The following is a 14,783-nucleotide window of genomic DNA, read 5'->3' on the forward strand; positions in this document are numbered from 1 at the left end:
TGTAACTAATCCACTGATTCAGACTCACATTATCAAACTGTAAATTATATTAAATCAAATATAAATGTATTATTGCTGTTTTGTTATTTATTTATTATTGTAATATTAATTATATTTACTAATTGTGTTATTATATAACTGTATATTGTTTATTTTTCTCACAAAATTGCTGGTGTCTGAAATCCCCTCAGTAGGCATATTTCTCTTTTTTGAGGGTGAACTGACGTGATTTGGGTTTCTCCTTCCCTTCAGATGAATAACTTAAAACCCACGGGGAATTGTGTCATAGTGAGAGCAGTCTTCCATTAATTCATCGTCGACTATTTACTACCAAACATCGACTTGTTTTTTTCTCCATGATGAGCTGCCGTAAGACCTCCCTGCCGACAGGTGTCGTAACACGTCGCGGTGCTTCCTTACAAGAAACCGGGGAAGTACATCCGTCTCACATGTAACCCAAGTGACCTCAGGTTTCTATGCGTGCTGCCTGGGTCTAAATCATAGCCAAGCTGTGAAACACCACCGTGGTCTTTTCACAATTATAATTCGAAGCTTACAGCTGAAAGTGTAATATTTATAAATGGCTACGATCCAGGAGCTTTCTCCAGACTCCGGCCGTGTGGAGACGCGACCGCCCGAAGATGAGATTGAGGGAGACGATGAAGATGAGGAGGTATTAGGCTGATTCTGGAATTTGACATGATTGTAATTATAGAGGGGGAAGAGATGGTAATGAAACAAAAATATATTGGTGTTGGCATTAGATAAAATATAGCTGTGTAACCGACCCTACCTGACACGATATCAAGAGGCTTCAGCTCTTTTGGTAACGTATTTGTATCACATCATTTACTTTAAGGGTTGTTCCTGCACAAATGGAAGCACAGATAATTATGTAATATATTTCAAAAATCTATATTTTCAGGCCCGTAGCCAGAGGGGGTTGGGCTGGTTCGAAAGACCCATCCCCTACTGACAAGGTCCAAAATTTGTCCCCTATTTGAGCTCATTTGTCCCTTTATTGACAGTATGCCATCATAAATTGTGAAAATAACCGATAGAAAAAGGCTTTAAGATAAATTAAATTTTTAGTTATTAAAATTTACGAATTATGACTGAAAAAAGAGCTGGCCAGTTTTTTTACCCACAGGTTACAGTTTTCAATATGTTTTAGTTGGTTTTTAAAAAGTTGAACAGATTCCTAATAGGTTTTTTATGATGCATGATAATAAATTTGTATTTTTTTCATGCTTTCAAAACTATTCAAAATTCTTAATTTAATATTCTAATCTCATAACATTGTTTATGAAACAGTAATAACTTTTAAACACACAATAAACAGTTAGCACATTTCTTAATAAACACTTTGTGGTAAAATACTATGGTGTGCACTTTGACGAAATTATAGAACATTTTTTTTGTTGCGTCCAAAAGTGCGGTTATGATCACCATGTGACAAGCCATTGCAGCAAAGATTAATGCTTAAAATGTCACTAAAATGCAGTATTTGAACTTCATAATTTAATAGAAATTGAGAAGAATAACTGCAAAAAGCTCCACTTTTTGGGAAAAGAGTACCACCTTGTTCAATAGGCTGGCTACAGGCCTGATTGTTCTTCTGTATATTTGTCAAGGCGAAAATGAGTTTTTAAGCATCAAAGCAATAGAAGTGAAAGCCTTAAACGTATTTCTCCTGATAAATTAGAATGTATTATGTGTAATTCAGTTTTAATTGTGAAAGAAATATAATTTGTACAATAAAACAGAAATATCATTCAGTGTAACAATAGTTTATATTGGCACCATAAAGACAGAATGATCACAGTGCAGTCCCAAAATACTAATTAATTAAATTTTAAATATTTTTATACTTTACTCTTCGAAATGTTAAGTTTTATACATTTTTTTTGTACAAGACCTTATTGAGTATACTTTTATTAATTATAATATAATAAAATGTAGTTTGCATTTATTTATTTGATTACTGGTGAGAATAAATGTTGTTATTTTATATAGGCGTATATATAATACTGAATAAATGAAACATAATTTATTAATTTTAACTATTTTGTTTATTTGTTTCTCACTTAAAAGAGTAAAAGTAAGTTTTATAAAACGAGATCTAAAAATATGGCTACCTGTTTCTATGAATTAAATGTAATTTTAGTACTAATCTATTTTATATAATGCTTATTTTAAAAATGTAAAAACTAAATTACATAATATATTATTTTCGTCTTAATATTTATAATTAATTATGCTATCCTTTTTTTTATCCGTTTATAGCAACATTTTATCAAACAAAGTATATATTTAGACAAAGTTTTAGTTTTCAAATTCATTTCACATTACCCCTCACTACATCCTAATTTGACTGAGACTTTTTTAGGGCTTTAATATTTTCTAATGTGATTCTTCTACCTTTCTTTTCCTCCAGCTGGATGAAACTATGTTGGAGAGGTTGTGGGGTCTCACAGAGATGTTTCCAGACTCAGTGCGATCGGCAGCTGAAGTTTCCGCACAGTGTTCGCTGTCTGCAGCCAAAAAACTTTACAGGTATGTTGATGGTAATTGGTCTTACACTTAACACATTATTTTTAACTCTGTAAATAATCTTTATAAGCTACATAATTTTTCTCACTGTACGTTTTATAGTTTCTCCCGTGCAGCTCTGTGGGTTGGTACTACTTCCTTTATGATCCTAGTTCTGCCGGTTGTCTTTGAAACCGAGAGGTTACAGCTGGAACAACAGCAGTTACAACAGCAGAGACAGGTGAGTAACAATACAGTGCTGTATTAAATATGAATACACTTCTTGCAATATCACACCTGACTGGGAATGTTTGACCAAAAGTATTTTTGTATAGTAAAAATATATCTGAATAAAAATAAATTAGAAAGTCATCAAAAATCCGTTGTATATTATTAATTGGGTTGAAATTTCATAATACAAAGGCTTATCCATACAAATGAAAGAGTTATTTGAAAAAAGAGTCTGTGGAAAAACAGCATTATGTACAGTCTGTGTTATGAATAAAAGTTAAAACGGTAAACTAATATAATCAAATAGATTGTTCTGAAACTAAATTCTACTTTGATGAGCCATATTTAGAGCTATATACTGATCTATTCATCCTTTTACCTTATGGGGCAAATACATTTTTTGAACATAACATAAACATTTAAAAACAAACCTATTGTGAAGTATGAGGTTAATTCAGTTGTAGGTTGCAGTAGGTTTGTTTGCTTTTGATGAAGTAATTATTCAGCATTATTTCGGCTATTTATTCAGATATATATACATTTAACAGTGTAAACGTTTTTCAAACTTTTGATTTTATGTCAAGAAAGAGTTGTAAGCTAGTACTATATCATCACCAGTACTCATCTGGAAGGTACAGACCAAAAATGGAAGATAGGCAACTATTCATTTAACAGTAATTGCTTCAAGCCTCAAAGATTTGACATGCTCCAAGAATGGCAACCAAATATTAGAAAACTTGATCACTGAACCTGAATCTAATTTAGCAAAAAAGAATGCATCTTAAATCCATTGAGTATGGGATGGGGGTTGATGAGACTTTCACTGCAACAAAATACACAGCCTAGCTAATAATGACAGAAAAGCTATTAATTCAGAAAAATAAAATGGTAACTCACAATCAGGGGGTAGAACTCCAAACAGGCCAATTAATAGAGAAGGATCAATTTTAACAGATGAAGTTTCTGAAAATGAGTCAAAAACAGACTGCCAAAAAGGAAATAAAGCTGGACAGGTCCAAAACATGTGAACTAGATTTGCAGGTTCAACATGCCATTTGTCACTGTTTGGATCAATAGCAGGAAACATGTGAGCTAGTTTACAATTAGACCAGTGAACTCTGTGGACTACTTTGCACTGTAGAATCCCATGACGAGCACATACAGGTGGTGTATGGACCTTTTATAAAATTGTTGACCAAAAAAAATCTGTTCATGGCTTATAATAGAAATATTACTGCTAAAAGTATCTTGTTTTGATTGAAAAATGAATGAGTGAATGCATTTCTCATTTCTTTTCTTTCTGTTTTTTCTAGATTTTGTTGGGTCCAAATGCTGGCATGTCTGGAGGAATGTCAGGAATGATGCCTCCTGCTCCAGGGAAGCTGTGATTTATATATAATATAACATCCGTGAGTTGTAGAAGAAGATGGGGAAAGAGAGAGGGAGCGGGAGCTGCACAAAAGAATATGCTGTGGTTGGCCAAAATCAAGAAGTCATTACCCTGTATAGAGTCTAATGGAGAATGATCTTAATGACTTCCCTCTCTCTCTGCCCTTCTCACTAAAAACATTCTGCATAGACTGACGTCCAAGCTATGACCTTTTACTTTTTTTATTATAGCTATCTAATAACATGTCTGTGAGAGAGAGCCTATAGCAGCTTACTGGGAATATTCTGACTTGTAGGTTTATTATGTTTCTAAGAGGGTGTTTACGGTGCAATGTTGGCCATTGTAATGCCAGATCAGCACTGACATTGTAGAGAATCTATAACTGTGGTTGAAAGATCTGTAATATTTATGAGGGCACACAGGGCCGATGTTGATTGTGAAATTTTCTCTGTCTGCAGATTACTGTTGTTTCTTGTTTATGATTCAGAAATGTTCAAACTTTCAGAAGTGATTCACTACCAACAGTGTCTTTAACATGTATATCATGCATGTAAAGCTTCCTCGATGTTATTCCTCAGACAAAAGCCATACAGTGTGCAGAATCATTGTGAAATGTTTGAGAGAAAACTGTACTTTCAGTAATCAGTGATCCATTTTTCTCCATATTACAGGATTAAAAAACAGGCCTTCTCTATTGTTGTCTCTTCTGTGTAATATTTACATTGCAGTGGCTAAACTGTATTATTTATACTGGTGAAACGTGCCTCACTAAGAAACGCTAGATGAAAGTTACATTTTAAGGCAGATCCTCCATTATTGCTTTGATCCAAATAGCAGATTTTACTTCAGTCCAATGTAAAATATTTACTACTTAAATAAATACTTAAAAACTTATTAAACTTCAGAATTATTAGATTATAAACTAAAAATTAAAAAAATGTTAATTGATCTTAAGTAATCTCTTTAAAAAGGTGAAAATAATAGAAAGCATAACTCAGCAAGGTGGCACGGTAGCTCAGTGGTTAGCACTGTTGCCTCACAGCAAGAAGATTGCTGGTTTGAGATGGTGTGACTATGTGGCGTTTGCAAGTTCTCCCCTTGTTTGCGTGGGTTTCCTCCAGGATCTCCGGTTTCCCCCGCAGTCCAAAGACATGCGCTGTAGGTGAATTGGATTAACTGAATTGGCTTAAGTGTGTGTGTGTGTGTGTGTGTGTGTGTGTATGAGTGTTTCCCATTACTGGGTTGTGGCTGGAAGGGTATCTGCTATGTAAAACATATGCCAGAATAGTTGGCGGTTCATTCCGCTTTGGCTGCCTCTGAAATAGAGACTAAGCCAAAGGAGAATAAATGAATAACCCAACAACTGCAATTTAAAGGGCACCTGTGATGCAAATTCAACTTTTGTAAGCTGTTTGGACAGAACTGTGTGGGTATAGTGTGTTCACGTGACGTTGGAGTAGGGATGCATGATATTGGAAAAAACAGACATTGTGATATTTCGTTTTCTGCAATAAATATTGCAATATGAAAATAATTTTACAAGATGACTTTATTAGGAAAGAATTCCTCATTTTATACTGATTGGAATGATATGCATAAAATATGCAAAATAAAATAAAGATAAAAACGAAATAAACAATACTTTATGGTTTTCATTTGGACTTTAACTATTAAATAATATACATTTAGTAATCAAATGTAAAATAACATTGAATAGTCATTATTCGATTGCATTAAATAATTAAACAATTAACCTTTATTAAAACGACAAACTTTTTTAATTCTTGTGCCCAAATAGTTTAAATTCACTTGAAATCTAAAGTCACAGGCCTTAAAAAAACACATCCAAATAAAAGTCTTTTATATTATAAGATTAAAGTTAAACTTTGCAACGACTCCACAAATCGCATGTTTTGAACTGTTTTCTGGTTAACTATAATCCCAGTTTGACATTGCAGATTTGCACATTCCAATATCGATGCTGAAACAATATATTGTGCAGCCCTATATGATTGTAGTTTTTTCCGCCCTCCGACTTCATTGACAGGAGCATATTAACGTGTCTTCATAGTGATCTGTATAAACATGTCCACAGAACAGGGTTTGCAAAGAAACTGGGATTAAAAGATCTGTTCCAACTCTCTGTGATCAGCTGCACCTCAAGAATAAGTATTACAAGTTTGAAACATTTTTTTAAATAGTGCATGTTTGTAATAAATAAAAGACAGTAAAAACGCTATGCAATTCATAACCGCTAGAATCAACATTGCTGTAGAGTGACAGTACAACTATATATGAGGTTGCTTTAAACACAACATGAGTTCCGGTTTGTGGATGTTAAATCTGGTTTATCGTGTACAGTAATGGATATCCAGCAGTGTATATTAACTTGTATCCTGTCACATTTGCTGCATGTGCAAAAACAGTTAAAAGTGCGTGCATGTGAGTGTACTGCAAACTTTAAAACAGACTTTTGTGTGTGACTCATCGTTGCAGAAAGGCTTGAATAAACTCCACGACAAATACATCAAATAACCAAATATCTCTGTCTGTTTCTGTCACTGACTGCTGATTATCTGACGTGATGCAGCAGCAAAAGCAGCCACACATGTGGGAACGGTGCGAACCTGCTCATCAGATAATGTGCAGTAGTAGCCTAAGTATTGCAATCATGTATTTTTATTAATGTTTTATTTAAAATTTATTTATGAAGTAAATAAATGTAAGTTTTGTTGTTTGAGTTTCACAAAAACGTTCCAGTCCTTTGCCAGCAAATATATAAATTTCTAATAAATTATTTTTTAAAACTCACAAATGAAAGCTTTGTTGCATTTAAAATAATTTATACAGCTGACATTTGTTTTTATGAACTTTGCATGTATCCTCAGTCATTTCTCTTTAAAAGAAAACATTTCAGAGAAGTGTCTTTGTACCAGAGTTACAGTAGAACGTTTAATCACATAAATTAGAAATAATTCCAAGCTGTATATAAAGCCGTGCAGTACCCCAAAGCACTCTGTGGGTTTGTAGTAGTGGATTGTTTTGTACTGGAAGGAGACCTCATGCTGCAGCAACCTGATTCATCCTGTGGAGATCAAGAGGAGGAGAATAAGGTGGACAAGGTTAAGGTGGAGGAGAAGATGGAGGAGACAACAATGGAGGTGGTTGACAAGATTAAGGTAGTATGAGAAGAAGATTAAAAAGAAAAAGGATGGAGGGAAAGGGAAAAAAGGGGGTGAAGATGGAGGAGACGATAGAAAAGGAGGAGGTGAATGACAAGATTAAGGAGGAGGAGAAGATTAAAGAGAAGAATGATGGAAGGAAATAATGGATAAGGAGGAGGTGGATGACAAGATTACGGAGAACATTAGAAGATGGGGAGGGGCGATGCAGTGGCGCAGTGGGTAGCACGTTCGCCTCACAGCAAGAAGCTCGCTGTTTCGAACCTTGGCTGGGTCAGTTGGCATTTCTGTGTGGAGTTTGCATGTTCTCCCCATATTCACATGGGTTTCCTCCGGGTCAGGGGTCACCAAACTTGTTCCTGGAGGGCTGATGTCCTGCGGATTTTAGCTCCAACCCTAATTAAACACCTGAACAAGCTAATCAAGGTCTTACTAGGTATATTTGAAACACCCAGGCAGGTGTTTTGAGGCAAGTTGGAGCTAAACCCTGGAGGGACACCGGCCCTGCAGGACCGAGATTGGTGACCCCTGCTCCGGGTGCTCCGGTTTCCCCCACAGTCCAAAGACATGTGGTATAGGTGAATTGGGTAAGCTAAATTGGCCGTAATTTATGTGTGTGAATGAGTGTGTGCATGTAAAACCTGCTGGATAAGTTGGCGGTTCATTCCGCTGTGGTGACCCCAGATTAATAAAGGGACCAAGCTGTAAAGTAAATAAATGAATGAACAAAAGATGGAGGAGAATGATAGAGGAGGAGGAGGAGATGGAGATGTGCTTTATTGTGTCTGGTGTTGTGATTACTTCCTCTTTACTTGTAATTTAAGTGCTAGAAAATATGCACATGCTGCAAAGCTGAAGTGGTCATCATTCCTTTATTTAATTTTCATGCTTTCTCTCCTTTATATCCTAATAGTGGTCATATAGTTGTGTTTGTTTAATGGTCATCTACCTTTGAAATAAAACCTTTCGAAAACAAGTTTAAAAGAAAAATTAAACATTTCATCTGTAACAAGGAACTTATAAAAACTGATTTGTTTGTAAGTTTTAGGTAAATTTTAGTTACTAAAAGTAAAACATGTATATTATAACAATGTGTTAAAGTGTTAAAGCTCAAATTGTTAAAAGCATATTAAAAGGACATTTATTTATTTATTTATTTATTTATTTATTTATTTATTTATGTAGTAGCCTAAGCTTAGGCGCGGGACTGATGCGCGTTCACGCCGACCCAAAGTATCAATATACGATTGTGGCGCGAGATTTCTTTCAGCTTCCTCTCAGGAATAAAACGACAGGTAAAAAGTCATTTCTGGTTTAAAATTTTGTCAAAATAGTTATTTTCATTCTTATGACAAGGAACAATACATTTTTTTTTATGACAACGCTTCAACATAGCGTACGTGTAAATTAGGTTTAGCCGCGAATTTTAAACGATTTATAGTAAACTTACCGAATTACGTGGTTGGCTTACCAAATCACACGTATATATATATAAATAGATATAAATGTTCTTTTTGTCTCATTCATAGTATGAAAGTTTTGGAGGAACAAGCTTTGGAAGAGGAGTCGGGATACCAAGATGATGAGGTGATTTACATTCATTTTCAGGCAGCCAATATACGTTCAGTTGTGCAAAACATGATTTTTTATTTAACTGTGTTAGATCTTGTGTTTATAAAGAATATAACATAATAATGTATAAGGCAAGACACTCCTGTCAAAACCATAAAGTACAAATGTACAGTGGTGTACAATTCTAACACAATCTGAACATTACATGGAATATGCTCAGTCATAAATTATTAATGCATATTAGAGTAAAAGGTTTTTAGGTTTGGTTATCTGTTTTTATCACTTCATAATTCAGAAAAGATTGAAATCAGTAACAACAAAAAAGTTCTTAAAGTATTGTAGAATAAAATGCTGCGTATAATCAGGCTAATTATATGAGGACATCCCTCTGTAAAACCCTTCAGATTCTAGATATGTATAAAACTAAAGTTGGTTTAAATTAAGTGCTGCTGAAGTGGAGATTTATGGCACAGTGCAGAAGAAGAAAACATTGTATATTTTGGTTGTTTTCTTTTCATTAGACTGATAAACACTTTATGAAAAGCCCAAAATCTCAATACTGACAAGCACATGATTTTTTTAACCCACAGTTTCTCAAATTAAATCTGAAAATTCCCATTTGTATTTTATTTATTTGTTGTTTCTATATAATGTGACGAAAATTTGCTATCAAATCTCCAGGAATCTTTTTTTCAAGACATTGAGCTCTTGCAGAAGCATGGCATTGTAAGTAAAATGTTGTTATTATGAAGTTATGAAATCATCATGAAAGTGGCTCTCACCCATACTGATCTTTCTGAAGAACGTGGCCGACATAAAGAAACTGAAGTCTGTAGGGATTTGTACGGTGAAGGGCATTCAGATGACCACACGCCGTGCTCTCTGCAACATAAAGGGACTTTCTGAGGCTAAAGTGGATAAAATTAAAGAAGCCGCTGGAAAGTTGCTGGTAATTTGATGTGTTTGTTGGCATAAATTATACATTTTTTTGCTGTATTGTGTAAGTACTCATATTTGATCAAGGAGGTTGTAAATGTAATATATTCTCTGTTCATTCATGTAGACATGTGGATTCCAGACAGCATCTGAATACTGCATAAAGAGAAAGCAAGTGTTCCATGTCACAACTGGCAGTTTGGAGTTTGAGTAAGAAGCTTTATAGGTCTTACATTTTTGGACACCTAATTTTATTTGTGGCTAGAATATGTTTTTGTGTGATGAACTGAACAATTATAATCTCAATTATAATCTACAAAACTGGAAAGTTAAATAAACTGAAATATACATGTTTTGGGAGACTCTGTTACTCAATTAAATTGAGGCAACGTGTTTACTCAATAAATTTAGTTCAGTCAACTTATTAGGGTTTTCAGTGTAACAGCAGTAACATGTTGTTATATGTTTTCCGATGAAAGTCTTTATTGAAAGGTCTATTCATATTTTCTTTAGAAAACTCCTCGGAGGAGGTGTGGAGAGTATGGCCATCACTGAGGCTTTTGGTGGTAGGGTGCTGTTATGATTTGAAACCATAATGATATGTTTTGCATTTTCCGTACATCACTTCTGCCAAAATGATGTTTTTGTCTTTGTGAATTGTTTCCCATGCCTCATTTAGAATTCAGAACTGGAAAGACTCAGCTCTCACATACTCTGTGTGGTAAGAATGGATCTTGTGTAAATGTTAAATGTGGAATTTAATTCTCATTATTAGACCATTAACATATTTTTTTACTTTTTCTTCAGTTGCTGCTCAGCTTCCTGGGGAATATGGGTACACAGGAGGAAAGGTCATCTTCATTGATACCGAAAACACCTTGTATCATTTATGCACTTGCTTGCTGTGTGTGAGTGATTCATTTTACTGAACCCATTTCATATGGAGAAGTCATTCTGAACTCTTTACCTTAATAATTGTGAACATCAGTCGGCCTGAGAGGCTCAAGGACATCGCTGACAGATTCAATGTGGATCATGAAGCTGTTCTGGACAATGTGCTTTATGCACGTGCATATACCAGTAAGAATAAATGCTACTTCTTTGTTTAGTTTTTGTGTGTCATTTTACTTGAGAATTTATCAGGTCAGACTGGCCTGTGTCTGTGTTTTGTTGTAAATGTGTCTCTGTTTTTAATTTTTAAGGTGAGCATCAGATGGAACTGCTAGATTTTGTTGCAGCCAAGTTTCATGAAGAAGGTGGTGTCTTCAAGCTTTTGGTGAGTCTGGTAAGAGATGGAAGAATGTCTAAAGCTACGGTCACACCGGGCTTTGTGTGTGCGCGAAATTCTGTCGCGCGGCGCTGCGAAAAGGGGCGGTATTAAACAAGATGATTAGACATTAAAAAAAGCGAGTGATTGCTCCATGTTTTAAATTTCTGTCCAGAGAGGTTGTGTTTTGATCCTCGATTGGTCTCACGCAGTCAAGTGATGCGATTTTGCAGGTCAGAGTTCACCAAGCTTGAACTTTGCACCACAACAACATGCGAAACTTGACGCATGAACTTGCGTTTCCGGTCTGACGCATTCGCGTGCGTATGAATGGAAGTCTATGGGAGGAAAAGTCAAGTGTGACCGCAGCTTTAAGATTCTGAGGTAACTTTTTAGGTAGAGCTTTTACTTAAAGTTTATTATACATTTATTATAGTTAAATGTAAAAGAGCTGAAAATGTTCATATATCAAATTGCATGATAAATAGGAATTTTTGGATTAGTGAAACTGATTGTATTTTTAAATTGTTAATTGGTACACAATAAATTGCTCACCTGGAATAAAGATTCCTGAAAATTATATTTTACACACAAATTATTGAGAAGTTTCATGAATGACAGCTATTGTCTGTTTGGTGATGCTGCATGTATAGTTGAAGGCCAAATTATTAGTCTTGTGAAATACATACATACAAATAAATACACACACACACACACACACACACACACCGGCCACTTTATTAGGTACACTTTACTAGTACCGGGTTGGACCCCTTTTTGCCTTCAGAACTGTCTTAATCCTTTGTGGCATAGATTCAACAAGGTACTGGGAATATTCCTTAGAATTTTAGGTCCATGTTGACAGCATCACACAGTTGCTGCAGATTTGATGGCTGCACATCCATGATGTGAATCTCCTCTTCCACCACATCCCAAAGGTGCTCTATTGGATTCAGATCTGGTGACTGTGGAGGCCATAAGTACAGTGAACTCATTGTCATGTTCAAGAAACCAGTCTGAGATGATTCGCGCTTTATGACATGGTGTGTTATCCTGCTGGAAGTAGCCATCAGAAGATGGGTACACTGTGGTCATAAAGGGATAGACATGGTTAGCCACAATACTCAGGTAGGCTGTGGCGTTGACCCGATGCTCAATTGGTACTAATGGGTCCAAAGTGTGCCAAGAGAATATCCGCCACACCATAACACCACCACCACCAGCCTGAACTATTGATACAAGGCAGGATGGATTTATGTTGTTGACGCCAACTTCTGACCATACCATTCGAATGTCGCAGCAGAAATTGAGACTCATCAGACCAGGCAACGCTTTTCCAATCTTCTATTGTAAATAAGATTTATACCTTATCACTCAAGGTATCTTGATGAGTTCTGCAAATTAAGCCAATGTCCACTCCAGTGAAGAAAATTACTAAAATACACTTTTATTAATAAAATAAATCCAGTGAAAAAGAAGCATAAAAACAATCACAGTAACAAATCAAAATCCTTTACTTTTTCCTCCGTTGAGTTTAAAAGGCCTAAGACATTCAGTATAAAGAAGTCAGTTACGTGCACTGCTGGTCTGTATGCTCCAGCCTATTTTACAGTATTCAATATACTTGAGCATATCAAACGTTTGATATACTTTAGGAAATCGATTTATACCAATAAGAAATTCCTTTAAGTAAATACACAGTAAAGCAACAATCAGTGTTTGATATACTTGAGGATATCAAAAGTTTGATGTACTTGAGGATATCTGTTAATACAGAGAAGAAATCCCTTTTTGTTCTTTAGAGCTTAGTAATTACTCCCTAAGTAAAGTTTTTGTGTCTTATACAATTAATGTCATTAAACCATCCACTACAGACACTACAGCATGAAAATCCCAGTAGATCAGCAGTTTCTGAAATACTCAGACCAGCCCGTCTGACACTTTCCCATTCCGATGCTCAGTTTTAACTGCAGCAGATCGTCTTGACCATGATTACATGCCGAAATGCATTGAGTTGGGATTGGCTGATTAGAAGTTTGTGTTAAGGAGCAGTTGGACAGGTGTACCTAGAAACCATTATTGTCCAACAATTAATCAACGTAGCTTGCCTGGATAACCTAATTAGTGTAGTCAAGCCTTTAAATGGCACTTTAAGCTGAAAACTAGCATCTTGCAAAACAACTAGTAAAATATTATAAACTCTCATCATGGCGAGGACAAAAAGTTACTACAAATTAGTTATTAAAATGTATGTTTAAAAACGTGTGGAAAAAAATCTTTCCATTAAATAGCACTTGGGAAATATTTGAAAACATAAAATATGAATGTTTTAATGCTGGCACTTCAATCTTGTGACCATCAACATTTAATTTCCCACAGATAATAGACTCAATAATGGCTCTGTTCCGGGTGGACTTCTCTGGAAGAGGAGAATTGGCTGAGCGACAGCAGAAACTTGCACAAATGCTCTCTAGACTGCAGAAGATTTCTGAAGGTCTGTAGAAATCATCATATATGATATATATTAATGAGAATAGCACCACTAGTATAACATGATGCCATGTCAGTCTTCTCTCCGATGAAGTAAGCTCAAATTAATTTTCTCACCACTACCACCACTTTATCAATAAAAAATAAAACATTTTTTGTGGGATATAGAGTACAATGTTGCTGTGTTTGTCACAAACCAGATGACTGCAGACCCAGGGGCTGGAATGACGTAAGTAGGGGGAACAAATTAAGAAAAAAGAGATGTTGAAGAATGTTAAATTAAGTATTATGATTTTAGATTTCAAGCAGATCCCAAAAAGCCCATTGGAGGACACATACTGGCACACGCCTCTACCACACGCATCAGCCTGAGGAAAGGGCGTGCTGAACTGAGAATTGCCAAGATATTTGACAGGTCATTTTAGGATATTCTCTATACAGGGTTTATGTACATATTTTGAATTACCATTGCGCATGAAATGTGATATATAAATAAACTGGCCTTGGCTTAAAGTTTTATTATTTAGCATCAGTCAGTGCAATGTGTATAGAAGCCTGTTTCTTAGAAGCCAAATTAAAAAGGCGATTATTAAATAATATCTGACCATTCTAACTTTTTCCAATTACATTTGAACATTTGAATTGATCTTAACTTATGTCATCAAACAGAACTGAACCTTATTGAAAATTGGACCCTTATTCACTTACAATAATAAAATGTTCTCTTTATTTCTTAATTAAAAAAACACAATGCGTAAGTGAAACATTTTCACATTGCTAGTTCAGTTTATTTGTATATTTAAATTGGTATGATTAATATTCACTTTAAATGTATGCATTATAAAGAAATCCTCTGCTTTTCCACAGCCCACACATGCCAGAAAATGAAGCTACTTTTGCCATCACGGCTGGAGGAATAACAGATGCAAAAGACTAAAACTGCACAGAAAGAGTGTTAATTAAATGTCTACAGTTTGTTCTTGTTGGAATCTGTTCAGATGAACACTCAAATCTGCTGTACCTACTTATTTATTATTTGATTTATCATCCATCTGTATCTATGCATTGAATTAATACAATGCACATTCATGTTTCCACTTGGTCTAATTGTAATAGTTTGTCATATATTTATACAAGTCCATTTATATTGTTAATACAAATACACTAAAATGGTTAAAGTACA

General features: G+C 35.1%; 2 protein-coding genes across 2 annotated transcripts; both read left to right on the forward strand.

Annotated features, from left to right (window-relative positions):
* The first annotated feature begins 430 nt into the window (after positions 1 to 430).
* On the forward strand, positions 431 to 4,847 carry tomm22 (translocase of outer mitochondrial membrane 22 homolog (yeast)). The gene is made up of 4 exons (XM_056469965.1): positions 431 to 673; positions 2,438 to 2,556; positions 2,656 to 2,773; positions 4,077 to 4,847. Exons 1-4 carry the CDS (start codon positions 581 to 583, stop codon positions 4,149 to 4,151), a joined length of 405 nt encoding a protein of 134 aa, XP_056325940.1. The 5' UTR covers positions 431 to 580; the 3' UTR covers positions 4,152 to 4,847.
* Positions 4,848 to 8,865: 4,018 nt separating this feature from the next.
* On the forward strand, positions 8,866 to 14,692 carry dmc1 (DNA meiotic recombinase 1). The gene is made up of 13 exons (XM_056469663.1): positions 8,866 to 8,922; positions 9,589 to 9,633; positions 9,710 to 9,856; positions 9,971 to 10,053; positions 10,357 to 10,409; positions 10,523 to 10,564; positions 10,651 to 10,723; positions 10,832 to 10,923; positions 11,046 to 11,119; positions 13,490 to 13,604; positions 13,769 to 13,829; positions 13,899 to 14,015; positions 14,468 to 14,692. The coding sequence occupies exons 1-13, from the start codon at positions 8,866 to 8,868 to the stop codon at positions 14,535 to 14,537; spliced, it is 1,029 nt and encodes a 342-aa protein (XP_056325638.1). The 3' UTR covers positions 14,538 to 14,692.
* The last annotated feature ends 91 nt before the right edge of the window (positions 14,693 to 14,783 follow it).

This window comes from Danio aesculapii, chromosome 12, assembly GCF_903798145.1.
Source record: "Danio aesculapii chromosome 12, fDanAes4.1, whole genome shotgun sequence".
Lineage (NCBI taxonomy): Eukaryota > Metazoa > Chordata > Actinopteri > Cypriniformes > Danionidae > Danio > Danio aesculapii.

Excerpts from the sequence above, each read along its gene's own strand:
- tomm22 (XM_056469965.1), top strand. The coding sequence starts at position 581 with ATGGCTACGATCCAGGAGCTTTCTCCAGACTCCGGCCGTGTGGAGACG. Across the intron at positions 674-2,437 it reads GAGACGATGAAGATGAGGAG|CTGGATGAAACTATGTTGGA; the intron begins GTATTAGGCTGA and ends CTTTTCCTCCAG. Across the intron at positions 2,774-4,076 it reads AGTTACAACAGCAGAGACAG|ATTTTGTTGGGTCCAAATGC; the intron begins GTGAGTAACAAT and ends TGTTTTTTCTAG.
- dmc1 (XM_056469663.1), top strand. The coding sequence starts at position 8,866 with ATGAAAGTTTTGGAGGAACAAGCTTTGGAAGAGGAGTCGGGATACCAA. Across the intron at positions 10,054-10,356 it reads ACTGGCAGTTTGGAGTTTGA|AAAACTCCTCGGAGGAGGTG; the intron begins GTAAGAAGCTTT and ends TATTTTCTTTAG. Across the intron at positions 10,410-10,522 it reads CATCACTGAGGCTTTTGGTG|AATTCAGAACTGGAAAGACT; the intron begins GTAGGGTGCTGT and ends TGCCTCATTTAG.